This window comes from Ceratotherium simum, chromosome 29 (genome assembly GCF_057802395.1).
Source record: "Ceratotherium simum simum isolate JZ-2026a chromosome 29, ASM5780239v1, whole genome shotgun sequence".
NCBI lineage: Eukaryota > Metazoa > Chordata > Mammalia > Perissodactyla > Rhinocerotidae > Ceratotherium > Ceratotherium simum.
This window is the reverse complement of record NC_141928.1, coordinates 1,125,735-1,153,379: the sequence shown is the minus strand read 5'-3', so window position 1 is coordinate 1,153,379 and position 27,645 is coordinate 1,125,735. Positions and strand designations below refer to the sequence as shown.

The following is a 27,645-nucleotide window of genomic DNA, read 5'->3' as shown; positions in this document are numbered from 1 at the left end:
GTGGCGGCGGCTGGGCGGGCGCGCAGTTCCGGGCGCGCGGCGACCGTTGGTGAGTCCGGCCGGGGGTTCGCGGTCAGGGTTGGGTCCGCGTTGGGGGTCGAGGTCGGGGGTCGGGGTCGTGGTCGAGGGTTGGGGCGGGGGACGGGGCCAGAGGCGCGCGGCGCGGGGGAGGCAGGGCCGCCGCCGCCTGCGGGCCTGAGGGGATTTCTGGGAGCGGGGGAGCCGGAAACTGAAAGTCGGAGGGCGGCCGGCGCAGGAAAGTTCGCGAACGCCCGCGGGCGCCCACGGCGGCTCCGGCGAGGGGGTCCCGGCCTGGGTCACAGTGCGGGGTCACAACGCGCGTCCACCTCGGAGGGTCCAGGGCGCGGGGTCCACGTTGAGGTCATGATCTGCTGTCTCCAGCCGGGGTCGCAGCGCCCCCGCCCCAGCCCGGCTGCCCCGAGCCTCGAGGGCGGCTTGTGGGCGCCTCACCCCCGCCCTGACCCCAGCTGTGGGCTCGCCTGAGCCCGTCTGACCTGCTTCGGACCTGGACGAGCTCCCCGAGCGTCGCGGGCGGCGCCGGACCTCCGCGGTCCCCTGCAGCTTGGCCCCGAGGCCCCAGGGCCCGCCCGCGGTGGCCCTGCCTCTCTTGGCTCCCGCGTCCCCCGACGCCCTCCTGCCTTTCAGGGTTTCAGCTCCCCTGCCCCTGTTCTCAGACCCCGCCCCGTCCCCAGAAGCGGTTCCTGGTCGGGTGATCGCGTTAGGGTGCCCTCGTGTCGGCCTCCAGCCGCGCCCCTTTGGCGTGGGGAGCTGTGAGCCGAGGCTGGGATGTGGTCCGTGCCTCACGGCGTGAGGCTGGTGCGGGCTTCCACGGTGAACACGAGGCCCGAGATCGCTGGTGAGGACGTGAAGTTGCTGGAACACCCAGGGGCCTCGCGATGGGATCCGGAGTGGAGGCAGCTGTGGGACTGCGGGAGCCTGGAGTGGGGCAACCCAGAAAAGCTCTGTGTCTGTCCAGGGCCGAGAGGCTCCCTGGACACAGAGCAGGGTCGTTGACCGTGACAGTGGAGAGCCCAAGACATCTGCGCCTGCTTGTGAGGGCAGACGCTCTGCCTTTGCCTGGGTCTGGGGGTGCTCGAGGGGCCTGATTCCCAGCCCACGGCAGAGGTGCACAGAGGTCACGCCTGGCCTTGCTTGACCCGGCCCGCGTGTCACCTTTGAGGACAGCGGTGTTTAGCAACTTGGTTACTGGTTTTAGGTGAAAGTCCCAACCAACCCAAGATTGTTGCTTGAGTTTGTTTTTTAAACTACTTTATTGTGGTGTAACTTACATACCACAAAATTCAATATTGCTTGAATTTCACACACACAAGAACTGAAGAATTCCTTTCCCTAAAGCTTTTTTGGAGCAGCAGCAGCAGTGCTCGGAGCTTCCAGCAGTAGTCTCTTCACGTATTTGAGCAGCTGCTCTCCTGTCTCCTGCCCCTAGCCTGCCTTCTCCCCCTCCTGCAGCCCCCTTGCCCTCAGGATAGAGCCCAGCCACCTTGAGGCTCCCAGGGGCATGTGCTGTGACATTGGGCCTCTGTGCTCGCTGGTCATGTTGCCTGGGACAACCCTGCAGGCGCCTCTCGACACGCCCAGCCTGCGCCACATGCCCTTCCAGCGTCCCTCTGCATCCCAGACCTCTGCCACCCGAGGCTGCGTTGTGCCCTGTGGCCCCGGCCTGTTGACTGCATTGACAGTAATGCCTCCGTCTCCTCAGCACCATGCATGGTCCACAGCAGGAGCCCAGAAACGTCCCTGTGGTGCAGTGAGTGGAGTGAAGGAGGTGTGTGAGCCTCACAGGGGGCTGCAGGGATGCAGGGTGAGGGGCTTTCAGCTGAGGGTTCTCTCTCTTAAGGAGTTTTTAAACTTAGTAGGGAAGTCAACTGGAGTGTCATTCCTCTGGGGACCTGAGGGAATAGGTTATTTCAACAGTGGTTGTAATTTGGAGACTAGAGCACAGGGTTTACAGTGATCACTTGTTGCTGGAGAAAGCGTTTCTCCAGGAAGAAAAAGGTCTTTTCGCTTTGTGTTCTGAGAGTCAGGTTTGGGCCTTCTCTCTGGAAGTGGGGACGCCAGCCTGCCCACCTGCATGGGGGGTGCGCTGACTGAGTGCGGCCTGGCAGGTGGGCTTTCATGGCTGGACAGTGTGAGCGGTGTGAGCTCGCACAGGCAGGGCAGGAAAGTCTAGACGGGGGTGCGCACCTTCTTCTATCAGTTCTCATGTCCTCCCGGGCTGCGCTGGGCTTACTACTTATGGAGACTGAGACGGGTGAGGACGGGTCCCTAAAGATCTGGGTGTGTGTCCATAGGGAGGACATGTCACTGTCTGAGCACAGTGCCCCACCCCTGCCCAGAGGGGCTGAGCCTGGGTGGGAGGGGAGGAGGCTCCGCAGAAGCTGTCCTCAGGGTCGGAGCTGTGAGAGGCCCAGCTCCAAGCGGGGTTGAGACCACATCCCTGGCAGGGCCCAGCAGGCAGTAGAGATGGCAGGTGGGGCAGGTGGTTTTGTGGACTGGTTGTGATTTAGGGAGGTGAATACACAGCAGGGGTTGGGGTAGGAGGTAGAGTAGAGGGAGTGACTCAGGTAGAAGGAAGAGCTGGCTCAGGTTCCAGGATCCGGCTGCCGCTTTGGAGCAGGGTGGGGCACAGCTGGTCCAATGGTGTGGCATCGAGGAAGGGCCTGATTACAGGGCGTAGGAGTCAGTGGATGGGGCCGGGAGCCTGGGGAGCAGGTAGGGTGCTCATGCACCCCGTGCACAGGCCTGGGTCCCTCCTCCCGCTCTCCTGGAGCATACATTCTAGAGGGGCAGGCCCGCAAAATCATAATACCAAGGAGAACAGAGAGCGGGTGAGGTGGTGAGCTGGGCCATGGCGGGAAAGAGGGCCAGCACAGTGCAGTTTTAAGGAAGATTGCCAGGGAAGTCCTCCTCAGGTGGGTGGGGTGGGGGTGGGGACAGGTGGAGTTCAGGAGGGCGGAGCAGCCTGGGAGCCCTGGGGGTCTGAAGGAGGAGCCACTGAGTCCCAGTTGCATGTTAAGGCTCCCTCTGGCTGCCTGGAGGCCTGTGAGAGGCAGTGCAGAGTCAGGTCACAGTGGACGGCTGCCAGGACCTGGCAGTAGTAGTGTGGTCAGATTCCGGATGTTTGTAGAAGGTAGAGCCAGTGGAGTTACCCACGCCTTAAGAGGTGGGTGGATGAGAGAGAGCAGTCTCCAAGAATTTGGCCTGAGCAGGTGAAGGGGGGGGGGCGCCCAGCTCCAGCGAGCTTTCTGCAGGGCAGTGGGACGTGCACCCGGCCCTGGGCACCCACACTCAGAGGTCAGGGCTATGGGCCAGGGGAGCAGGTGTTCGTGTGGGTCTCGTGAGACGAAGTTGAGACTTCGAAGGGAATAGAATGGCTGCATTGTAATTACTTGGTCTCTCCCTATTCACCGCCCTGGTCTTTAATAAGAGAAACTAAATATGTTGATTGTATGGGTAAATATGAGGCAGCCCGTAAGACTGGAAAAATCCTTGCCAACAGTATTTGCTTACGATGCTTTAGTGTAAACGGTTGTTGGGTGTTAAGTTGGTACCACGCTACTATTGGCATTACGTTGAGCTTGAAAAAAGATGGACTTTAGTATGAAATTATAATTTTAAAGTGGATTTCTAGTCCTGGGGAGGTCTCATACTCCTGGCTGTGTGCAGATTAAAGTTCTTGAATATTGCTTAAATAGGCCTGTTACACAGGTGGGTTAGAACTGCGTGGAACCAAGTGAAATCTGACGTGGAATCCCAATATCATACAGAATAGAAGTGGGCTGTCAGTGGGAGCATGAATTTGGGAAGTTCGGTCCCTGGCATTTGGGGGCATCATAGGGTGAGGCCCCCAGGTTGAACCACTGTGTCTGCTGGCAGCACGGTGACCCCCCTGCAACTGGGTGCTCCAGTATCTGATTTGACATCGGTTTGTTGTGACAATACAGCCTCCCCTCTTGAGAATTATTCTCCGACACCGCTAATCCACACTCACACACCAGACTGAGGATGGTGGAGACGCTGTCCTGTGGTCTCCAGCTCAGTTGGTGTCTCTGATTTCTTGCGGGGATGGCCTTTCCCAGGTCCTCCTCCTCTGCACTCAGGCAGGACCTGGGCTTGTGACGGGGATGTGCAGCCCAGCTTCACCTGCAGTGAAGGAAATGGCTGAACAGCAGTGGGGTGCTGGATGCCCCCTACTCTCCTAGGGTGGGGAGGCGGGAGTGAGCTGTGGCCTCACCTGGGAGGCTACTTTCATGTCAGAACCTATTTTTGAGGTTGCTCTCCTATTTTTAACATTATGAGGCAGGGTTATTTTGGATAAACATGCACGGGTATATCATAATTAGGGATTTCGCCATCTATTTTGAGTCTTTGGGAATAGAAACTCCATCTTTCTCTTTTTAAATTGAGGGGTACCTACAGCAAAATGTACAAATCCTAAGTGTACAGCCAGATTCTGTTTTGTCCATGTATACACTCATTTCCAGCACCCCAGAAGGCCTCCTCATGCCCCTTGCAGGCAACATTGGCCCCCTAAATGGAAAACTTCTGTGTTTCTCTACTCACAATGCTTTTGACACCAAACGTGTGGGTTTTTCCATATCAAGCAATTCTCCATTTCTCGGTGGACACCGATTGGGCATTATAATTTAACTCATTCTGACACTAACCACCTGGAGTTATTAGCGAAGACTCCGTATCTTAAGGGCTTGTCACACAAGACTGCCCCCCCACTTCAGATGCCTATTGGCAATCAAGGCTTCCCGTACTTCTGACCACCTGGCCATAAATTGAGGGTTCCTATGACCCCCTCCTTAGGTTCAATAGTTTGCCAGAATGGCTCACAGAACTCAGGGAAACCCTTATGTGTAACAGCCAAATGGAAGAGACACATGGGGCAAAGTATAGGCGCGGGTGTGGAACTTCCATGCCCTGTCCAGCGCATCACCCTCCCAGCGCTGGATGTGTTTGCCAGCCTCGGAGCTCTATGAACCCTGTCTTGTAGGGGTTTATGGGGGCTTTGTTACGAAGGTGTGATTGATGACATCATTGACCATTGGTGATTAAATGTCTCCAGCCCCTCCTCCCCGGAGATGGGGGTGGGGGTGGGGGTGGAAGTGGCTTATGAATAACAAAAGATGCTCCTCTGTCCCCAGTCACTCACGAAATCTCAGGGGTCCTAGGAGCTCTGTGCCAGGAACCGAGAAGACCAAATATCTATCATAGCGCAATATCACACCCCCAAAGGGAACTGCTGTCCCAGCTGCCATCGTCATAGAATAGTTTTGCCTGTCCTTGAACTTCATGTAACTGGATTATTCCATAAATACTGTTTTGTATGTAGTAGAAATGCCCGTTTGACAACGGCAGTCTGTTGTATGAAGTTAGTGCATTCACGTCTGGAGCGTCGTTTTGGAAATGAATGAAGTGTGAAATCAGGGCTGGGCCAGATGGGAATACTCGCTCACACATATGAGTCATTGCAAATGAATATAGTTCTTGTTTTTAACCAACTTACCTGAAAGAGTCAGGATTTGGAAAATAAACTGGAAGCTTGAAAGGACCATTCGGGCATTTTGGTTCCAGGTTGGAGGTTCATCACCTGCCCCTCATGGCTGTGATCCAAGTACAAAAGCTGTCTCGGGGCCGGGTGAGTGCCACTGACCACGGGGGTCAGTCGGGGAGTCCCCTGAGCCCCGGGGAAGTCCAGGTGGGTGGACATGTGCAGGCCGCCAAGGATGGGGTCACGGGGCCTGAGACGGCCGCTCCTGCGGCAGCAGGCCTTCACATGTCGATGGCTTTCCAAGGGTTACATTTTGGAACAACACTTGTGAGTCTTTATGATGGTTTCCATTACAGTTCTCAAAAGTTCATATGCATTTATAAATGAGACTTGACTAAAGTGTTTAAGGACTTAAGCGCTAAGAACTGCCAGAGCACGCTGTGAGTGGCGTCCTGTGCTGGGTAAGCTCCTTGCCTCCCCATCTCATTTCTCCGTATTTAAAACAGGAGTGGCGACCCCGCCTTCCAGCCATGGCAGGTAGTTGTGACCACGAAGTAGGCAGCCAGTGTGAGGTCACTGAGGAGCAGGACTGAGGTCGAGGCCCGGCTGTGTGTTGGGCTTTTTCTTTTTTTTATCACTCAAAAAAGAGACCATTTTTGTGGTTCTTTTGCATGTAACAGGAGTAAAAGTCGATGGATTAATAAAATGGGTTCAGTCTGTCACAGAAGGTGTGGTCAGTCGGCCAAAAAGCAGGCCCGACTGTGTTAGGCGGAATGTCACTAGGAAAGGATAAAATCTCAACAAAGCCTCTCCTGACAGACACTGTAGGAAGCTGCTCAATGAGACTTTGAACAAAGGGAAGTATCACCCTGTCTTCGCCCCTGGCCGGTGACCTTCATGGTTATTTCACCTTCTTGCCCTGCCTGTATGAAACAGGCCTCAAGCCGCAGAGTCCCTTACCTTTATTTAACATAGCAAATACTAAATAGGGTTTTTACCTCAAGAACGTGGCTTTTTTTAAACTAGTGATATTTAAAAATAAAAATCCCTTTGTCTCATGTAGTTTAGAGCAGTGATTTTTAGACATTAATGGTTCATGTAGTCAGTTCAGTAGCATGACCAGAAAAAACAGAAAATGCGGAATGCCTCTCATGCCAGAATAAGTGTCTTTTTGTGGGCCCTTTGTTCTAGTACGTTCCTGTGTGTAGCAGATCACAACGGGGCCTTGAAAAACATGGGCTGAGGGGTCCTCCCTCCTTGGTCGCGTCTGCGAGCCCTTAGGACTTCTTGTTTAGATTTTCCACTGCGAGGTTTTGTTAGTAAGCGGCACCTTCTAGTCTTACATGTCTGTGTTGTGACGGCTTGAAAGAATGGAATCCCCCAGTTGTCACATGGATGGATGGCTCATCCCTGGGCCCGGGCACGCCCACGTGTGAGAGGAGCACATGCACCTGCGAGCAAGCTAGATGGAGGTGTGCCCTCCCTCTGAGTGACCAAGGGCACAGCATCCCCTCTGTCGGGTGGTTGGAGGAGTAAATGCAGGTTCTATAAATAGTCTGTGAGCTATGGCCTCATACTTTACAATCCAAAAGCGTTGATTGAAAGTGGCTTTACCCAGCGGACAGAAGATGACATACCGGTGATCTGTCGCTGTTTGCTGCCGTGTCACACCAGCTTAGGACAGTGAAACACCCCTCTCTCCTCCTGGAAGGAGATGTTGTTTCAAAACATCATGGCGTGGGCCAGCCCCGTGGCTTAGCCGTTAAGGGCTCGCGCTCTGATGCTGGCGGCCCGGGTTCGGATCCCGGGTGCGCACTGACACACCGCTTCTCCGGCCATGCTGAGGCCGCGTCCCACATACAGCAACTAGAAGGATGTGCAACTATGACATACAACTATCTACTGGGGCTTTGGGGGAAAAAATAAATAAATAAAATTAAAAAAAAAAAAACAAACATCATGGCGTGACAGCTGGTGTGCTCCCCACACAGATCTGTGAGAAGACACACGGGGTGTGTTTCTGGGGGTGTGCTGAGAAGGAAGCTCTTTGGAGTGTCCGCAGAGGGGGCTAGGGTGGTCTTTCTGGGTCTTGAGTTTTTCTGAGCTGACAGTTCTTCGCATTCAGGGGCTGTGGGGTACTTGCCCTTTTTCAAGGGTCAAGGGGTATGATTTCTTGTGGCTTTTTGAGACCGTGGACGTTGAACAGTGAGTTCCACACAACGTCTCTGAGTGTTATGAGAACCTCTCCTCCACCCCGACTTGCCTGTCCTGGTGGCCTTGCCCTGGGAGCCTTGGCAAGGCCTAGTGGACAGCAGAGGACGGCTCTGAAGTGAGAGGAGCACTGGCTACGGGGGAGCAGAGGAGCAATGCCAGGGAGGCTGCACACCTGGTCTTGGGGCTGATGTTGGAGAGGCGGATGGATGGCGTGGCCATCTCCCAGGCACTGCTCAGGGCTGGAGCACGTGGGACTCTTCCTCCAGGCTGATCTGTAAGGTCTTTTGTAAAAGCCATCCGCCATTCTAAAAACGTATTTATTGTAGGAGCCTTGGGGAAATGGAAGGGCACAAAAGTCAAGGACTGCTGATTGTTAGCTGGAAGGTGGTGTCCTTTGAGCTCACATGCAGGCACGTACTCCATCCACGGGTTATAGCAAGCTGGCCTGGGAGCAGAGGCCTGGGCTGGGTGACCTTGAGGACAGCCACCGGTCTAGGGCTCCGGGGTGAGTGTGTGAGTGCCAGCTATGAGGCATGGGCAGGTCGCCACCCTGGCTGAGCCTTGGTTTCTGTGTTTGTAGCAGGAGATTAGACTAGATTGTCTCCAAGGCTTCCCAGAGCACAAAAATCCTGCTTCTCAGATTCTTGACCACAGGTCAGCTTGACAACCAGAGCCCTCACTGCCTGGCAGGGCCATCTTCCCTGGAGGATTACTCTGGGGTGGAGGCACCGCCACATCAGGACCCGCCGTGACGCGCTCTGTGTTCTTTCTTAGGGCTTGGCGGTTCACGGGGGGCGCGGCTCTCATGGCTGCAGCTAGCGTGACCCCTCCTGGCTCCCTAGACTTGCTGCAGCCTGGCTTCTCAAAGACCCTCCTGGGGACCAAGCTAGAGGACAAGTACCTGTGCTCAGCCTGCAAGAACGTCCTGCGCAGACCCTTCCAGGCGCAGTGCGGCCACCGCTACTGCTCCTACTGCCTGACCAGCATCCTGAGGTACGCGCGTGGCCAGCTCTGGGGTTTGCCTGGGGCTGCTCCAGGGAGGTGTCTCCGGGTGAAACACTACCTGATGGCAGAGGTTCACTGCAAACAAGGACGTGACATTAATGACCTAGAAAGATGGGCTCCATGTTGTTGACATGGTGCTGCTTTGGACGCAGGGGTGAAATAAAACGTATTAGTAAAGTTAGTTTCCCTGCTGCTTCTCCTTGTTTTTAACATGGGTACCAGACAGTTTAAAATTACACTTAGGGCTCGAGTGACGTTGGGTTGGTTGAGTGTGCTGCTCTAGATAATTAACACGTGTGTGAGTGACTGTGCGGGGCTGCTCCGTAAGTGGGGCTGCCCGTCTGGTCTGAGCGGCGGGGGCTGTGTGCATCAGTGGCTGGTCAGGAGGTGAGAGGAGCCGGCACCTTGTTCTGGGGCCTCTGTCTCTCAGCGCCGGCAGTTCAGAGAGAGCCTTTGTCACAACGGAAGGAATGATCCATCATCAGAGGATTCAGGTCATCTCACCTGTTTCCAGTGTTTTAAACCTTATACTGTTGCTGTGCGCTTGTCGTGACTCAAGGAGAGATGAGCAAGTCTGTGGAATGGAGGTGTGGAGTTGGGTTTGCAGCGAGGCAAAGGCGCTCGTTTGTTCTTCACGTAGGTTTCACAGTGGGACTTCTCTCTCTCCCCACCAGCTCCGGGCCTCAGAACTGTGCCGCCTGTGTGCACGAGGGCATATATGAAGAAGGCATTTCTATTTTAGAAAGCAGTTCGGTAAGTGAAAAGTCTTTAAGCTAAAAATGTCGAAAAGGATAGAAAATGTGTTGGCATTTTCTTTAATAACACAGGTGGCAGAAAGAAACATCAGCAGCTAGAAATACCCCTCGCTGCTGTGGGGGTTTCTGGAGTTTGGAGTGGCCGTGTGGAGAGGTGCCCTGGTCCTGAGAGCCGCCGTCCAGGAGGCTCCGGTGTTGGTGGTGTGGGGTTGGCAGTGGGCGACTGGGAGGAGGCTTAACAGCAGGGACGCTCTCTCCCCAGGCTTTCCCGGACAATGCTGCCCGCAGGGAGGTGGAGAGCCTGCCAGCTGTCTGTCCCAACGACGGCTGCACCTGGAAGGGGACCCTTAAAGAGTATGAGGTAGGGGCCTCCCTGCGCTGGCCCGGCCTCCCTGGGGGCTGAAGCCCCTCCCCCAAAGCAGTGGCACCAGAGCCTGTGCGACAGACAGCTTCTGCATTTAAGCCCATCTGATGTCTGTGGAAGAGGGGTGCAGCTGCTCTTTATGATATGTCCACTCAGATGTTCAAACTACAGAGCACAGACCTGCACCGTGGAGCCCTTGTGGCGTGGCCTTGGGTGGCGTACTTCACCCTCTTTGTGCCTCAGTTTCCTGGTCTGTTGAATGGGGGTGCAGTCCTCCTGCCATAGCGGGGTGGCAGTGAGGTGGCAATGTGTGCCAGGACCTAGTATTGGCTTGGGAGTGGGCTGCAGCCTCTCCCTGTGTGTGCAGGAAACCATAGCTTTCTTGCTTGGTGGGATTTTTCTGTTGTGTCCTCACGATGGCTTTCCTCTTTGGGGTTGTAGTGTCGTTGGAACTTGCAGAGCTCATCTGCACCTTCTTTCTGTGGTCACAGAAAGGCATCTGGCCAGTGATGGGGCACCAGTCAGTGTGCATGTCTCCCTGCCAGGTGAGGCTGGCTCACATCTGTGCGTTGGCACGTTGGGGGTTTCTATATGGTCGGCATCCGGCAGCTAAACCTGCAGCGTGGAGGCCGAGAGGTGCCACAGCTCATCCAGTTAGTTGTTCATCTGCTCTTCTTAACAAATGCCCTTTGAAAAACCTTTATATGTCAAACAGCTACTTGTACGTGAGTGTTCACAGTAGCCAAGTGTCCACTGACAGATGAAGGGATAAACAAGATGTGGTCTGTCCGCACTGTGGAATAGTATTCAGCCATAGAAAGGAAGGCGATCCTGACGCATGTACAGCCTGGACGGACCTTGAGGACGTTGTGCTCAGTGAAACAAGCCAGTCACAGAAGGACAAATCCTGTAGGACTCCACTCCTGTGAGGGCCCTAGAGCAGTCAGACTCAGAGACAGGAAGTGGAGTGGTGGCCTCGGGGGGCTGGAGAGTTGTGCTCAGTGGCACAGAGGCACAGGTTGGGCCTTCCAAGTGGGGAGGCTGGAGGGTCTGTCTGTGGAACCCTGGCTCTCCTACTCTCAGGCAAGCTCCTGCCCAGGGCTGCCCTGGCCAGGGGAAGCCTCCCTGCCATGGGGTGGGTACTGGACTATGACTGAGTCTTGACAGCAGGGGAGGGCCTATTGGGTCTGGAATTGGGGTCCTGGTTTCAGCGGGCTTCTCCATTCCTGCTCCTGGCCCTGTGCACTTCCCTCTTCTTGGCTAACTTGCCTTTGTGGTCTCTGGGCTCTAAGCTGTGTTTTGCCAGAGGGGCCGCTTGGGTGAGTCCAGGGAGGAGCCTCTGGTGGGATGGACGAGAAGATGCACTTTCCTTCTGATGGGCTCCCAGGGCCCGGAAGCTGAGCGGCTCTGAGCTCCCTGCACTCTTCCTGGGAGTGAGAGACTTCTGCCCCCCGGACGGAGGCCTCGGATGGCCCAGAGGCCACTGTGTGCACGCGCACAGGCAGGTGATGTCGCTGTGTGGGGCGCAGGCAGTGGGGCGTGGTGAGGGGACCCAGAGACCGCTGGGGGCAGGTGTAGTAACCCCCAGCTCCAAATTCCTCTGGGGTTTCTGCTGCCTGCCAGGCCCAGGAGGGCAGCAGCTTTGTGGGCCTCCGGCTGAGGGCCAGGCGTGCGGCCCCGCAGGCATGCCGGCTGGAAAGTCCCTGGCTGCTGCCTGAGAGCTCCGGAAAGTCCCTGAGAGGGGCGGGTTGGTCACGTGGGGGCGGGCACTGCTCTGGGACACTCGCCTTTGATATATTGATCAGACCTCTCGCTGGCTGTGAAGGCCACAGGCTGGGGTGAGATCAAGGTCTCAGGGCACAGGTGCGGCCACCTCTGCTGTGACCACCACTCCACTTGCCTCTCTGAGCCAACACATCTGCCCTTTGGGTGGCTCCAAATTGGGGTGGTGGTGTGAAATGCTAATGCTGTGGCTGAGTTATTTGAAAAGTGTGGCAAGATGGGGAAAATCCTGTTTAGCCTTGAATCTGTTTTTCCTTTGCAATGATGTCTAGTATTTACTAAGAACCCAGTGATTTGAAACTCCAGTCCAGTTCAAAGATGTTTGTGGAGTGCAGCCAAGTGCTGAGAGCAGGCTGAGCTGCACTCCCCCGGAGCTGGTCTTCTGGACGTGAGATAAGACTGAGACGTGGTCGGGCGCGAGAGGAGGGAGCCACAGGGAGGAAGAGCCTGGGGGCTCCAGAGGAGGGGCTGGCAGGGGTCTGGAGAGGTTAGCAGGTTAGCGGAAGGAAAATTGCAGTTGAAAGGCTAGGCAGAGTCTAGTGTGCTCAGTCTCCCCACTCGTCCCAGTGAATTCAGAGTTAAGATGACTCTGTTTGCTTAGACGTTCGTTTAAATTCTGGTTGAATAAATACTGGTTTCTCTGAAGCATGTGCTTCTCTCTGAGCATATGCGAGGTCAGGAGCCGCCAAAGTGTGTGCTGTCCTGTGAGGGTGGGGGTGCAGTGTACGTGCTCTGGGTTTCCATCCGGGCCTACTGGAACGCCATGTCCTGAAGTGTTGGCCGTGCGAAGATGTGAGCAGCGAGCAGTGTGGGCTGAGAACCGTCAGCGGGATGGTCCAAGTGTCCTCGCCCGTCCACAGCAGTGCCGCACGCTCAGTCTTCTTTTAGCTGCCCCCATGTTTCACTCTCAGTATTTGATTACGCTTTAAAGGACACTCTCTGAATTAAGTCCAGGTACCCTGATGGGGTGCTGCAGTTTCTCTGTCTCATGAGCCATGCTCATTTCTGAGGCTCCTCTCTGGGTCAGTTTGGTTATCACTTGCTGAGCATGGCCCAGGTGGGGCCCTGCCCGTTGGGTGGTTGCGGGGTATAGTATCCATATGCCAGAGGTCCCGGAGTGTCCTGGGGCTCAGGGGCTCGGGCTGAAGTGGTGGCAGGCTGGGCCCTGGGGCCCTGCTGGGAGCCTTTGAAGAGTTGTCAACAGGGAATGGTGGGTCAGCCGAGCGGCTGCAGTGACAGTGTGAGGGGTGCTCCCTGGGGAGGTTGAACAGGAACCATCAGGAGCCAGGTCTCCCCTCTGCTCTGCTATAGCATTGAGGGCTTTGTGCAACTGGTCCTGTCTGGGCCTGCCTTTGTGGCCAGTCTGTGTCCTTCTGAGGCCAGGGTCTCGCGTGGCAGGTCTGGGGTGCTCTGTCGGGCTGCCCTAGGATCATCAGGGAGGCTGGGCCTGTGGTGTTAGATCTGGTGTGTGTCCACGCAGGAGATCAGAGGGACGGGGTGCGTGCTCCAGGAGGCGTGGAGTGTAGGGTCGTGTGGAGGTGTGGGCGCCACTGGACACCACATCTGAAGTCTCCACACCACGGCTGTGCTGCCGGGAGGGGCAACATGCGTGCCCTATCCCTCTGGAGTTCACCTGTTGCTTCTGCTCACTCCTTGTCCACGAAGCTGTGGGGACATATGGAAACAGAGCACATCTGGGGGCCCTGCCCGTCCCTCTCAGGTCCTCTGCGACTGAGCTCTGCAGGGAGGCCTGAAGATCCGACATTTCACGCCAGCATCTCGGCCCCGAGCTGCCTGGCTTGTTGGGGCCCCAGCCCAAATCTCTATTGAGGTGCTGACCCCTCTTCCTGGTCTGGCCTCTCCAGAACTGTCGTCTCTCAGTGACCTCCTCCTTCACTGCAGGATCCCTGTCTCTGCATTTTTTCCATCAACATGCAAACGAGCTCTAGTGTGTCTGATCTAAAACTTAACATGAGCCAGACCCCAAAGGACAGATCTCTAGGACTCCCTCCTGTGAGGGACGAGAGGAGTCAACACAGAGACAGGAAGTAGATGGTGGTGTCGGGCTGGGGGAGCGGGTGGGGGTGAGTGTTTAATGGGGACAGGGCTTCAGTTTGGGAAGATGAGAGTCCTGGAGACGGATGGTGGGGACGGGTGCACAAGAACGTGAATGTGCTGAATGCCACTGAGCTGTGCACTTAAAAGTGGTTAAGATGGTGAATTTTGTGTTGTATATTTTACCACAATAAAAAAACTTAACAGCAAACCAATCTTCAGCTCCCTGTTCCTTGACCTGCTCCTCTGTTCCCCTTCACAGCACACTTTTCCTGAGAGTTTCCTACAGTTTCTCTCCCTCTCTTCAGCTCACGGCCCCTGCAGGCCAGGGACCGGGACTGACCTGTCCTTCCGAGGCTGTTGCCTCGGAGGCATTTGGTTTATGGGCACATCCAGGGGCTCCCAGCACAAGTCTGGCCTGCCCTTTCTCACCTCTCCTGCCTCCCCGTTCCTGCCCTGCGCCTCGCAGTCTGCTCACTCGCAGGGCTGGGCTGTCCTTGTCCTTAGAGCCTTCCTGTGCAGCTCCTTTGCGGTAAAGCCTGAGACGGGGCTGGATTCAGTTTCCAGGTTCCCCACCCCCAACCTGTGTGAGGCGCCCGCCCTCCTCCCTCCAGGTCCTTCTCCTGCGCTGCCCTGGCTTTTCCTGGGATGCTCCCAGGTCTCGCCTCACCCGACCCTTCTCTTGGAATGCTGTTACCCGTAGAGCTCCAGGCCTGGACCTTGCCTTTCCAGGTGTCAGCTCCGGGAGGGCGGGCTCAGCCAGCTCCACCTCAGGTGTTGGGACGAGTGGGTGGGCTCCTGAGCTGCTTCTCTGCTTCTCACTCTGGCTCCCACAGCCCGTTTTCATCATGGCACATGGGCTCTCGTCACTGCTCTAATTCTGTCTGCCTAGAACGTGTCCTGCTCCAGGCCTGGCCGCCTGGCGTCCAGCAGATTTTGTGCCTCTGTCGGCTGGGTGCTCTCTGCTTCGGGCCTTGGCTCTGCTGCCCCTCTCTGGATGCCCTCCCTCTGCTGCTGCCTTCTACACTCCATCCCCTGTCCCAACCCTCTGGGGCCCCTCTCTCTGTCTGGCCAGTGGTCCTGTTGTCCCTGAACGTCACTCCGGAGAAGTCCCCTCTGTGTCCTGTGGGTGAAGCCCAGGGAGGGACATTCGTGGGGTCATGGCGTGGGTGGGGTGCAACCAGCTGGAATTGAGTCCTAGTCTCTGGTCTGCAGCAGAGGTGTTGGAGTGAATGGATTCTCTGCACTTGGTGTGGTGCCCCTTGCCAGGCACTTGTGGGGTTGACGCAGGGTCCCAGTGGTGTAGCACTGAAACCAACCTGGGAGCCTCGGCCGGTGCAGCCATCTCTGTACACAGCCGGGGTGCAGTGGTGGTGGCTGGGGCTGTCCTCCTGAGTGCTCTGCTGATGCTTTGCTCCCTGTGTTGCCAGAGCTGCCATGAAGGACACTGCCCATTCATGCTGACTGAGTGCCCGGCGTGTAAAGGCCTGGTCCGCCTTGGTGAGAAGGAACGCCACTCGGAGCACGAGTGCCCAGAGAGAAGCCTCAGCTGCAGGCACTGCCGGGTACCCTGCTGCTGGGCTGACATGAAGGTGAGGGCATGCCGGCTGGTCCTCGCGGCGCTGCGGCGTGGCGGGAATTCTGGTGTCTGCCTGGCCTGGCCCAGCCGTCACCATGGCGCTGAGCTTCGTGTCGTGCCCTTGGGGCCAGTTTGGTGCTTCCCCGGCTTGTTGCCAGGGTTCAGCCCTTCCCACGCAGCTGTGTGGGTGGAGGCTTCTCGGTGGGGAACCGGGTCGGGGGTGAAGTCAAAGCCAAGTCGTTTTAAAAAGCTGTTTTATTTTAGAAAAGTTCAGACACAGAATGGCAGTGTGAGGTTCCCGTACCCTTACTCGGTTGTGTTGGCATCACTGTGTGCCAGATTGTGTCGGGCCTCCCCGGACTGTTACTAAACCGTCCTAGACTTTTGCCGTTTCATCCGCAAATTCTTCAGAATGTGTTTCTAAGGGGCAGGCGCCTTCGTTTCTGCAGAGCTGTCACACATTCCTTCCACATCTGAAACTTACCGGAGACTGCGTATGGGCACTCGCTGGCTGGGTGCCCACTTTCCCGACCTCCGTAGGGGTCTGTCATGTTTATTGCTGCGTTGCATCGATGTGTTTATCATGTCTTTTCATCTTTAACAGTGCCCCCAGGGCATCTTTTTTTTCTTTGCCATTTATTTGTTGAAGAAGCTGGCCGGTCTGCATTTGGCAGATTGTTTCCCCTCTGTCCCCTCTTCCTATAAACCCTGAGATCCAGGGGCCTGATCATAGTGCGTCGGGGTGCCAAGCGCCCTGCAGCATCTCATCAGGGGTCTCTCTTGGAGATGTTCCAGCTGCTCACAGGTCCTTCCTCAGAAAGTCCCGCCAGCCTTGCACCTCGGGGCCAGGGAGCTGTTCTCCATCCGAGGGCCCATTTAAGTTGGGTGGCGAGTGGTGATGCTCTCTCCTCTCAGGTCACTGTTAGCAGCTTATCCTTCTTGTGTTGCTCCGGGGGCAGCCAGATGAAGAGGAGGTTCTGAACTCTCTGAAATTCCTGTGGGTGCCACAGGAGTGCCATCTCTGGAGAGGCCGGGGGTCCCAGCCCGGGGGTGGAGGAGGTGACGAGGAGCACAGCGTGACCTCAGGCCAGGCCCCATCCGAGCATCGGCACATCCCAGTCTCCCAGCTCTAACTTCCTGCCCACTTCTCTTCCAGGCGCACCATGAAATCTGCCCCAAGTTCCCCTTGACTTGCGACGGCTGTGGCAAGAAGAAGATCTCCCGCGAGAAGGTAAGTGGTTTCCGCTGCTGCAGAGCACCAGCAGGACAGGCACAAGTGTTGGCAGTGAGGGGCCTGTGCGCGTGCTGTGGGGGTCAGGACCTGGTGCCCAAAGGAGAAGCGACGGCTTATGGGTGGGTACGCGCGTCGGGGTCACCTGTGGGACGCTTTTTTGTTAAATTTTTGGTGATGGAGGTGACCAAGCCTGGGCAGAAGAAGAGTGCACCCTGTAAGAGCCTGGACCATCCTGAGGTTCAGGGATGCTGGTGGCCGCTCCTCATCCCTGCCCCCACTCCTTCCCATAGCACAGCCTTTCATCCGAAACGCTTCAGCGAGGGAGCAGGAATCCTGGCTCTGTTTTAAGAGAAAATACATCAGGGTTCAGACTGAATTCTGGTTCAGATTTTTACCTAACTTCCCTATGTTGAGCTCGTTTTGCTGCAGAGAATCTTCGTAGCTAATGATGTCAGCACTATGGTTCATGTGTGTCATCCTGCTGGGTGTGACGGTTGCGTCGTTCCAGCATCAGCGTCACTGTGGACGTGCTGGTGAAGGACGTGGGGATCAGTTTTCTTCCCTCTCGGTGTGCCCTCTGATCCAGTCGCCCTCCCATGAGGAGGGTGGGTGGATGGGCTGCCAGTTCAATGCACCTTTGAGCTCCTTTGTTTCCTTTTGCTTTTGAGTTTTTAGGATTGCTCTTAAAAAACATTGTCTTGTAGTTTTGTGAAATAGTTACATGGCTCCAAAGTGAAAACTAGGAAAAGGCTGCATTCTGAGAAGTCAGAGGGAAATGGATTTGTCGTTTGTCAGCTCGGACCCCTGCCTGGGGCTGTGGTTCAGAAACCTGAGCCCGTCAGCGAGGGGGAGACCTGTGTCCCTGACCTGCCAGTGGGGTGTGGGGTCAGACCTTGGGTCTCGCCCATACAAGGGTGAGAAAAGGTCTCAGGGTAGTTTTCATCTCCATTTCACAAATTGCGAGTGTGATTGAGCGCTTTTTTGCTTAAAGTTTATCTGCATTGCTCTTGCTAGGAGCCTTTGTGACTCCTGCCCATCTCCCGGTGGGGCTCCTGGTCCCCTTCTCTCTGTCTGGACTCTGGAGACAGAGTCCTTTACTTTGCCAAGTGGCAATCCTTGTTCGTTTCTGTTTGGGGGGCCCTGGTCAAGGTTTTTCTCTCACTGTTTCTGGATTTTGGTTCCAAGTTGGGACCATTTCCTCCTCCCGGGCCCAGAGGAGATAAGTCTTCTTTCCTTCTGGTCTTTGTAGGTCTGGTTTTCTCACATTTCAGGTCCCCGGTGGATGGAGGTGGAGGGACCACTTGGACGTCGTCCTGTGGCTGCCCCCTCACCCTTAACCTGCTGATGAAAATGTCAGGCTTTGTCTTCACTGATGTGAGGTGCTGCCTGTGTCAGTACTGAGTGTCTCTGCACAGCTGGCCCCTTTCTGGGCTTTGTGTTCTGTTCCGTTGGTCTCAGCATTGTTGCGCGCCAGCATCACGCTGGGTCAGTGGTGGGTGTCTGACCCCTGGTCAGGCTGACCCTCCTTATTTCTGGCTTCCAGCCAGAACCCAGGCTTCCAGCTCCAAGGCCCCAGGGCCTCAGATATGATGTGTCTGACAGACTATGATTGATGGAGGAGGACTGCCCTCTGGGATGCAGAGGCCTGTGCAAGAGACGGGGTCTCCCTCGGCGTTCTGAAACGGCCCACACGTGTGAGGCCCTCAGCCTGTGCCCACCTTGATTACTGACACCGCCAGTGCGTGTGTGCAAGCATGTGTGCACGTGTGTGCGTGTGCATGTGCGCTCCTGCAGCTTTGGACATGTGTGTTGGGTTTTGTGCCACATGAGAGTGAAGAGGCTGGCGGGTGGTAGGGTGCCCCTGTAGGGGTGGAAGTGGTGAGAGGGGCCAGAGCAGGGTGGTAACTGCTTTTGTGATGTCATGCTCTTCTAGTTTCAGGACCACGTCAGGACGTGTGGCAGATGCCGAGTCCCGTGCAGATTCCACGCTGTCGGCTGCCCTGAGATGGTGAGTCCAGGTCTGCTGTGGGGCCACCGGGGCTGGGTGTGTGCTGCCTCGGTCCTCGGGGCAGCTCCCTGCTTCCTGAGTGGAGGCCGGCAGAAGTGTGCTGCACACCCTCTTCCTGAACATGGTCTTCACTTGGCCTCAGGCCTGGCCCTCCTGATTTTCTTCCCGCCTCCCTGGCTGCCTCTCCGCCTTCTGGGCTCTCAGGCATCCCAGGCTCAGTCTCCCCAGCCTGCTCCGTCCGTTCACCCTCCTGGTGACCTCATGGTGCCCCCGCTTTGAGCACCCCTCTCTGCTAAAAACACCCTCGCTTCCAGCTCCCTGATGTCTAGTGGGCATCTCAAACCTTAGCTGCACACCACGATCCACACTCTTCCCTGTCTTCCTGCCTTCCCCAAAAGAGCTCCTTGGTTCGCCCAGCCACTCTGGCCAAAAGCCCAACACTTATTCTGGACCCTCTTCTTCTCTCACTATCACGTCCAGTCTGCCGGAAGATCCTCCACTCTGCCTGCAAACGGGTCCCGGATCGCACCTGCCTCTCCATACCACACCTCCCTTGCCTCCCCTGCCTTCTCCACCTCCCCACTGCCCCCACTTGCATCCGTGGCCTGCATGGCCCTTCCTGTGTGTCCCTTCCTGCGTGATCTTGATCCTGGCTGCCTTTGACTTCGTCTCCCTGCCCTGGTCACTGGCCTGGCTGTCCTTAAGCACAGTGACCTGTTCCTACCCCAGGACCTTGATCCTCCTCCTGTGTGCACGCCGCACACCCGCGGGTTTCTGTGTGGCTCCCTCAGGCCTGGGCAGCTCTCTGTCCACATGGCCCCTCCCCCTCCTTTCCCTGACTGTTCTGTCCCCCTGAGGAGTGGGAGTGTGCAGTCCCCCAGCTGGCTGAGGGCCTGCGGTCTCCGTGGAGCGGGGCACGCCTAGCGCTCTGCTCCTCAGCGACAGCCCAGCAGCATTTCTGGCGGTGGTGGTCCTGGCTTTGTCATTTGTGACTTGATGATACTACTCTCAGGTGTTTTGCTTTTGTTTTGATTTTAACGGCAGTGAACAGGGATGGCGCCTCCTGCTGTCACTCAGTCTGTGTTGGGTCTACCTTCCCGGGTCATGCACTGCTGGCCCATTTCCTGCTCATGCCCAGGGTTCCCTGACCTCGGGCTGGTGGAGGCCAGCGTGTGGGCCCAGGGTGCTCACTGAGACACGTCATGAGTCTAATTCCAACTAAGGGCTAGCGATGTATTGGCCTCATCTAACACTGGACCTCGAGCCCCAAGCACAGCGACAGTTTCCTCTTTTCCATGCCATGTGCACAGCAGCCCCAGCACCCGCTCCTTGGAACTTGGGGGTCTCCTGTCTGAGCACCACCAGGGAGCCGCTCCCTGGGTGGTGTGCCTCACGTGGGAGTTCATTTGTTTATTTCTATTTTTATTTTTTGAGAGTGTCTAACATTTTTAAATTGGTTGTGAAGGTTTGGAAGAAATTTGGCAACAGAACCAGGTCGGTACAGTAAAGACTATTTGAAGATGCTTACTTAGCTTTATCTCCCCCTCCCTCTTCCACCCCCCGTGGCAGCTTTTGTGATGGTATATTCTTCCTTGTTACTTTAAACATAAGCAAGTTATTCAGGAAGGTTTGTATTTTAAAACACGATTGACTTCAGACAGAGACAGATGAAACACCGTCAGGAAAACGAGGTGGAACGGTCGTCACTAACTCGGTCATCGCCTCACTTTCCAGGCACTTCCAAGCTCTGCTGAGGCCTGTGCGGCCTCAGGGGTCCTGGTCAGGGCTGAGCGCAGGTGCGGCTGGCAAACCTTCCCTGTCTTGTCTCTGCAGGTGGAGAGCGAGAAGCAGCAGGAGCATGAGGTGCAGTGGCTCCGGGAGCACCTGGCCATGCTGCTGGGCATCCTCCTGGAGACAAAGCACCTCGTGGCAGACGGTGGCCGCTTCCTTGGCCAGAGTGAGGTGGGGGTCCCGGGGGTGGAGCTCTCCAAGGCTGCAGAGCTCCTGCAGAGGTGTGAGGCCTTGGAGAGGAAGACGGCTACCTTTGAGAACATTGTCTGCGTCCTGAACCGGGAGGTGGAAAGGGTGGCCATGACTGCCGAGGCCTGCGGCCGGCAGCACCGGCTGGACCAAGACAGGATCGAAGCCCTGAGTAACAAGGTCTGTGCCCGGTGCGGGGGTGCAGTCTCTCCCCTTGGTGCCAGGATGCATCCTGGGCAGGTTCCTGGCACCACGGGGTTTCAGAGCCAGGGCTTCAAGTGCAGCACCTCGAGTTCCAGCACGCTGTTCGCTTTCTGCTTTGGCCTCTCTGTCTCTGAGCAGAACCCCTTCTTGAGCCCCATTTACTGATGGACCCAACTCACTGGGTTCCTAGAGGCCACGGGGATGTAGCCTCTTCTTTCCGACCTGGGGGGGGCAGAGGTAGCCATGGGGAACGTGCCTCGTGCTTTCTGTGGGTTCCATGAGCGTGTTTCCTGACACTTGAGCCCTGGAACCTGGGGCCTGGGTGGGGTTAGGGGTCTTGTGGGGAGAGAGGCAACCTGACAGAGGCTGAGCCCAGTGTAGCCTCAGGAGCACCGGGAGATGTCATCCTACTGGAAACTGGTGGAAAGATGGGCGTGGGGGGTAATTTTATAACACATACCTGCGAGGCGGAAGGTGGTCTCCATGGAGGTAGAGTTGGGCAAATCCCCTGGCCCCCTCTGGCCTGGCACCCCAGCAGGTGTGCGTCATCACGGGGCTCCTCGTGCCCCCCAGGTGCAGCAGCTGGAGAGAAGCATTGGCCTGAAGGACCTGGCCATGGCCGACCTGGAGCAGAAGGTCCACGAGATGGAGGCCTCCACCTTCGACGGGGTGTTCATCTGGAAGATCTCAGACTTCACCAGGAAACGCCAGGAAGCCGTGGCCGGCCGCACACCTGCCATCTTCTCCCCAGGTGCCATTTTGTCCTGGGCTGCCATGTCCTCCCCAGGCTGAAGGCTGTCCCCTGCCAGCTAACATCAGGAGTCACTGTGACTCCCAGAGAGGGCAAGGGGGTGACACGTCCCCCTTGGGCAGGAGCCCTCCTAATGAGCCAGCTCCTCTCCCACCTCAGTCACTGCAGCCTCATCTCAGCTCTCACCTTCGCTGCAGGGTGGGATGGCAGAGCAGCGCAGGCAGGGAGGATGAGACCATGAGGGAGGACAGCTGTGCAAGGCAGGACTCCCCCCACAGGCCTTCCCTCATCTGGCCCCTCCCACTATTGGCTCCTGCCTGTGCTGCTGGTGGTTTCTCATGCCCCTTTTCACCACCAGCTGTGGGTCTCCTTAAGGGATGCTCAGAGTGTTTTCTCAGAAGGAAGGTGCTGCTGGAGAGGGAGGTGGAGGAAGGTGGCATGTGGTGGCCTTGTCCCGAGGCAGATGCTGTTAGGATCCCACTGCGTGTGCTGCGGCCTCCCCCGGGGATGACCCACCACTGGCAGGATGCACCCTGCATGCCATTTATTTGAGTGTTTACTTGGGCATACCTGCTACTGAGGCTATGGGCTCCAGAGCCCGGGCTGAGTGGTGTGGGCTCTTCTCCTGTTTGAATTTATGGGGCAGGAAGGGAAGGTAATGCTCCCTGAGTGCAGGGGCTGTGGGCAGACCCACAGTGTAATTCTGGGGTGTCCCCAACCTGCTGCTTCCTCTGTGGCACGTCCTGGACCAAGTGCACACGCTGTCTTCCTGAGCTGGGCAGGAAGTGTGAGGGAGTGGTCTGTGCGGGGTCCAGAGGGACCATCCGCTCTGGACTGGACACACTGGCGCCTCCTTGCCACGTGTTTCCCTGGCAGCTGAAGTGCACCTGCTGATTCGGATTTCCTGTGGCTTCAGCTTTGACAAAACCTGGCAGTGAACTTGGGTGAAAGGAACAGTGGCTGAGCATGAGCTCCTGTTGGGGTGGCCCTGTGACACGCTCCTGGTGGACATCCATCTCTGGTCGGGCAGAGTCTGCCTTGTCTGACCTGCCTGGCACAGCTTGGGTTGCAAACAGGGTGGGCGTACAGGGAGCGATGGAAGTGGTTTCTGGAGGCGTGAGCGAGAAGGCAGAGTCGGCTGTAGACTGCTCTCTGCATGTGCCCTATGCTCAGTGTTGCGTCTTGTGGGTTAGGAAACGGCAACCGCCATGTTCCTGGCTGTCGCTCCTTTTCTCTGCACCCTGTTGGATGTCAGGGACGTCAGGTCCAGCTTGGCCCGGGGTTCTCAGCCCGCTGTCGTCTCTTCTAGGCCAGGCCCCTCTGCCCAGAGCCCCAGACGGTGGTTCTTAGTTGTTGCTCCAGCCGCCCCTTGGGTTCATGGCTAGTTCATGCGTGGCCAGTTTGGGGTTATGTTTAGGGTTCTGAAAAACACCATTTCTGAATACTACTTTTTTCTTTTTAAGAAATTTGTTTTTGCTGGCAACTAACTCTGCATACTTTGAGAAAATAGTTCCCTCTTTGTGGGCCTGCACCTGAGTGTTTTCTCTGTCTCTCCGGGGAAGGCGGCCAGGTAGGACGTGCCCACTGGGGCCTAGGTTCACCAGCGCCTTCCCCCACAGCCTTCTACACCAGCAGGTACGGCTACAAGATGTGTCTGCGCATCTACCTGAATGGAGACGGCACCGGGCGTGGGACACACCTGTCTCTCTTCTTTGTGGTGATGAAGGGCCCCAACGACGCCCTCCTGCGGTGGCCCTTCAACCAAAAGGTGCGCAAGGCCATCCCCGCACTGCTCTGGGGGGCACCTGGGAGCCCCACGGGCTGGTGAGGCTGTCAGGACAGGCGCTCAGGTTCCTGGACCCTGTCATGGCATGGAGCGCTCTGGTGGTGTCTAGTCAGCTGCACAGCTTCCAAATGCTGGTCATGGTGGTGGTAACTCACCATCTTCATGGCCACGTGGGGCCAGCAGTTAAAAATGCCACCTCAGAGAGTTCGTTTCAGAGGAAGAAATACAGCTAAAGAGTCTTTATTTGAGGTATAATCTATTACTTTGAAAACCAGAATCCATTTTTGGTTGAGGAATTGAAGATTTAGGGCCTAGGTCAGTACAGTATTATCCTTTGCTTTTATGATGCTGGGGCGCCTCTGTGGCCCTCATGGTGGAGGCGGCGGCAGAGCAGAGCGCCAGGTGGATGGACACCACTGGCAGTCATGGCTTCTCCCTGAAGAGTGCTGTTCCTCAGGAGAGATGATGGGCACTCTGTGAGCTCTTTGGTAAGAAAATGTCTGTCAGGGGCCGGCCCGGTGGTACAAGCAGTTAAGTGTGCGTGCTCCGCTGTGATGGCCCAGGGTTTGCTGGTTTGGATCCTGGGCACACACCGACGTACTGCTTGTCAAGCCATGCTGTGGCGGCGTCCCATATAAAGTAGAGGAAGATGGGCACAGATGTTAGCCCAGGGCCAGTCTTCCTCAGGAGAAAAAAGAGGAGGATTGGCATTAGATGTTAGCTCAGGGCTAATCTTCCTCAAAAAAAAAAAAAAAGAAGGAAAATTTCTGTCAGATGAGTGTTATTTAGAAAAAGCACAAATGAACACAGTTCCATAGTGCTAGGTAGGCTTCAGCCTCAAATCCCATGTGTCAGTGGACAGAAGATGCTGGAATGGCCACAGATCATCCAGACAAAGGGCTGACATACAGTGGCCGTGTTCCCAGTGCTCCACTGCAGAGCAGGCGCCTGCTGTGGGGGCATGCATCTGTATGGGTCCGTGCCGGCTCCTGGATGGGCTGGCCCGTGGCAGCTGGAGCCAGGTGGGGCTGTGACTTAAAGAGTGTTGTCCCTCCCCGGGACGGTCTCCTCCCAGGTGACCTTAATGCTGCTTGACCAGAACAACCGGGAGCACGTGATTGATGCCTTCAGACCCGACGTGACCTCATCCTCTTTCCAGAGGCCTGTCAGTGACATGAACATTGCGAGCGGCTGTCCCCTCTTCTGCCCTGTCTCTAAGATGGAGGCCAAGAATTCCTACGTGCGTGATGACGCCATCTTCATCAAGGCCATCGTGGACCTGACAGGGCTCTAGCCGCCTCCCACCAGGGTCGGGGGTCGGGGTTGAGGAGCCACCACGCTGGGCCTGAGCCTCGCTGCGGGCGAGTGCCTGCCGGGTTCACGACCTACTGGGAAGGGGCCGCCTTCTGGGTGGGGGCGCTCCGGCCAGGCCACGTGGAGTGGGCCGTGGGCCTGTGAGTGCCTCCTGGCGAGCTGTCCTGTGCAAGTGCTCAGAGCTCTTGGTGTGCAGCAGGAGTGGCTGGGGGCAAGGCGAGCAGAAGGCCCGGGGGGCCGCGAGGAGAGGGGCCGCCCCCCATCTGGCCACACGAGGAGCCCCCTGGTGCCTGGCCCCACCCTTCAGCCTCTGGAGAGAAGGGACGTTCCCGGGCCAATGCCCTGAGTAGAGCTCCTGCTGGGGCAGCCTGGCCAGGCCTGTGGGCAGGGAGGGCGCCCTGTGTCCTCAGAATGTCCCGTCGGCTGCCCTTGCGGTGTTTGGGGGTCACATATTCAGCCCCACTGCAGGACTTGTGTCAGCTGCCCCGTCGGGCTGTGGAGAAGTTGTCATTAAATCGTAGAATCTCTGTGGTGAGTGGTGTCCGTTTGGCTCCAACCTTGGCAGTGGTGACCCTCGCAGGGGCCTCCTGGCTTCCTGCCTCCCGTGGCCCCCTCCTTGCAGGTGCCCTGCCCCTGTCTGTGTCTCCAACTCCAAGCTCGCTCCTGGGGCCGTGGTGAAGCCAGTTGTTTTCTCTTCTGGAATGTTCTTTGCTGGCCGGCTCCTCCTCCCTCAGGCCTCCCAGGGGCTGCCTTGAGTGCAGGGCCACACATGTGCCTCTCATTCTGGGCCTGTCCTACCCCTCTGTGCAGGGACCCCTTGCCATGGAAGAGTGGCCAGTGGCTTCATTTGTGTTGGAGTCTGAGGAGTGGTGTTGCCCCTGGAACCAGACCTTCTCTGGCTACCAGGGATTTTCTCGACTGGCAGAGTCCTAGCACCCTGGCCACAGGATTGAACCTCACTTATACCTGGGTTAGGGCCTCAGCCCTGTGGGGTGCAGGAGAGGGTCCTGGCCAATGGCTGTCCTCACCTGGCTGCGCCAGTGACCAGTCATTTGTTCTCAGGCTGGGGCTGCCTGGGGTCCTTACAGAGAACCTTTCAGTGATAGGTTTGACTTCCCCTTACATGGTCACTCACATCTCTCTTGAGAAGTTAAACGATAGAAAAGCACAGAGAATAATGAAACAAGCACCTGTGTCCACCTCCCAGCGTTCAGAAATATGCACGTTTTGAGTTATATATGTACGTATTTTAATTAAAAAGAATCACTGCAGCAAAGTTGAACTCTTCCTCTTCCCTTTCCTGCCATGTCCTCCTTGGCTCTCCAAGGCACCATCCTCACAAGTTCTATTCTTTTTCTGTGTTTTCAATTTTGTTTCTGTGTGTTTCTGTGTCCACAAAAAGACTCTTGCATTTTAAAGGTTTGAGACTCACATAGTCATTTTGGAAGGTGGAAAGTGGGCACAGGGGCAGGGGCTGCCACCTTCTGTGTCCCAGGGTTCTGGGAGAGGCCAGGCGCTGGAAGGGTATTGGCTCCAAGACTGTGAGGCCTTCCAGGTCCTCCCTTACTCTCCAGGGCAGCTGGGGGCAGGGGATCAGTCTGGAGAACTTGCCAGAAGAGCTTGGGACTGAGGACCCCTGCCCTGCAGTGCAGAGGAGATCAGGGTTGGGATCCAGAGAAGAGCGTTGACATCCATACCCAGAACTGCAGGGCGCCAGTCCCTCTGCCCTCGCTGAGTGCTGGGTGCCGCGGGGAGACGCTCCCACCGGGAAACCAGAGTCCTCTGGGAAAACCGAATTCTCTAGAGGAAGACCCCATGAGTGGGTCTGGTCCAGCCACCTCGTCACCTCCCTGGGAGGCAGCAAACTCTGCCCACCACTGAGGGCCGAGTTTTATAGAGCCGTCTTCATAACCCTAGTGTTAGGACAGCCCCCCGCTCCTGTCAACCGCTGATCCCCTTTCTGTCTCCGTGGATTTGCTTCTTCTGGACTTTGATGTAAGTGGAATCATACAACATGGCCTTTTATGTCTGGCTTCTTTGAGCATAAAGTTTTCAAGATTCTGTAGCATGAATCAGGACTTCATTCCTTTTCTGCACTGAATGATACTCCATTGTGTGGATGGACCCCACTTTGTGTATTCATCCATTAATGGACTTTTGGGTTGTTTCCACTTTTTGGCTATTGCGAGTCCTGCTGCTTGTGAGCATCAGTGTACAGGTGTTTGTGTGGATGTGTGTTTTCACTTGTCTTGGGAAGATGCCTACAAGTGAAATTGGGGGGGACCATTTGAGGAGCTGCAAATTACTTTCCAAAGTGGCTGTGCCATCTGATATTCGCACTGGGATGGGATTTTTAATTTCTGCCTTTATTTCGCCTCTTACTCCCTCATCTTCCTTGTTACCTAGAATTTCGGTTCCTTACTGTTTTCTTCAACACAAAAAAATAGTTATTTGTAAAAGTCCAATAGAGGTCACAGCATGGCGTGTGCTGTTTGCTCACAGCTGGGTCGTACCCCCTTTGTCTCCTTGTCTGGAGAGAGGACACGGTTAATGTTCTCTCCGGGGCCTGTGGTGTCTTGTGTCTCAGGTGTCTTCATCTTACCCTCACTTTGATGTTGAGTGTCTGGGTTTAGAATTCTGAGTTGATGGTTATTTTTGCTTGGCACTTTGAAGCTGTGGCCCACTGTCACCTGGGCCTGTTGCAAATGAAAAGTCTGCTGCAAGTTTGTTATTCTTTTATAGGTAAATATATTTTCTCCATAATAGCTTTTTAAATTTGTCACATAGTAAAATTGACTTGTGATGTTTCTTTGGCTGCAGCTCTGTGAGTTTAAACATGTGTGGACTGAGGTAAGTACTGCACTGATCAGAATGCACAGCAGCTCCGTCATCTCAGAGCTGCTGCCCTCTTATGGTCACCCACACCTGTAACCTCGAGAGCTGCTGACCTGTTCTCCATCACATACTTTTGTCTTTTCAAGAATGTCATATAGATGGAATCATCCAGTATGTAACCTGAGACTGGCTTCTTTCACTTAGCAGAATGCCTTTGAGATTCAAGATGTGTGTATC

At 56.1% G+C, this 27,645-nt stretch overlaps 1 protein-coding gene across 2 annotated transcripts; it reads left to right on the top strand.

The window, feature by feature from the left end:
* TRAF2 (TNF receptor associated factor 2) lies at nucleotides 1–25,849 on the top strand. Of its 2 annotated transcripts, XM_004423668.3 has the most exons (11): nucleotides 1–49; nucleotides 8,531–8,749; nucleotides 9,436–9,514; nucleotides 9,779–9,877; nucleotides 15,148–15,309; nucleotides 16,453–16,527; nucleotides 18,464–18,538; nucleotides 20,372–20,698; nucleotides 21,296–21,473; nucleotides 23,093–23,241; nucleotides 24,335–25,849. In XM_004423668.3, the coding sequence occupies exons 2-11, from the start codon at nucleotides 8,562–8,564 to the stop codon at nucleotides 24,551–24,553; spliced, it is 1,551 nt and encodes a 516-aa protein (XP_004423725.1). In that variant the 5' UTR covers nucleotides 1–49; nucleotides 8,531–8,561; the 3' UTR covers nucleotides 24,554–25,849. The 2 variants fall into 2 exon arrangements, with proteins under 2 accessions (XP_004423725.1, XP_087274883.1); XM_087418757.1 differs by lacking the exon at nucleotides 15,148–15,309.
* Nucleotides 25,850–27,645: the final 1,796 nt, after the last annotated feature.

What these genes read in the sequence shown, in the direction of transcription:
- TRAF2 (XM_004423668.3), top strand. Translation starts at nt 8,562, where the DNA reads ATGGCTGCAGCTAGCGTGACCCCTCCTGGCTCCCTAGACTTGCTGCAG. An exon ending in GCTGCTGGGCTGACATGAAG is followed by an intron (nt 15,310 to 16,452) that starts GTGAGGGCATGC and finishes CTTCTCTTCCAG; the next exon opens with GCGCACCATGAAATCTGCCC. An exon ending in CTGTCGGCTGCCCTGAGATG is followed by an intron (nt 18,539 to 20,371) that starts GTGAGTCCAGGT and finishes TTGTCTCTGCAG; the next exon opens with GTGGAGAGCGAGAAGCAGCA.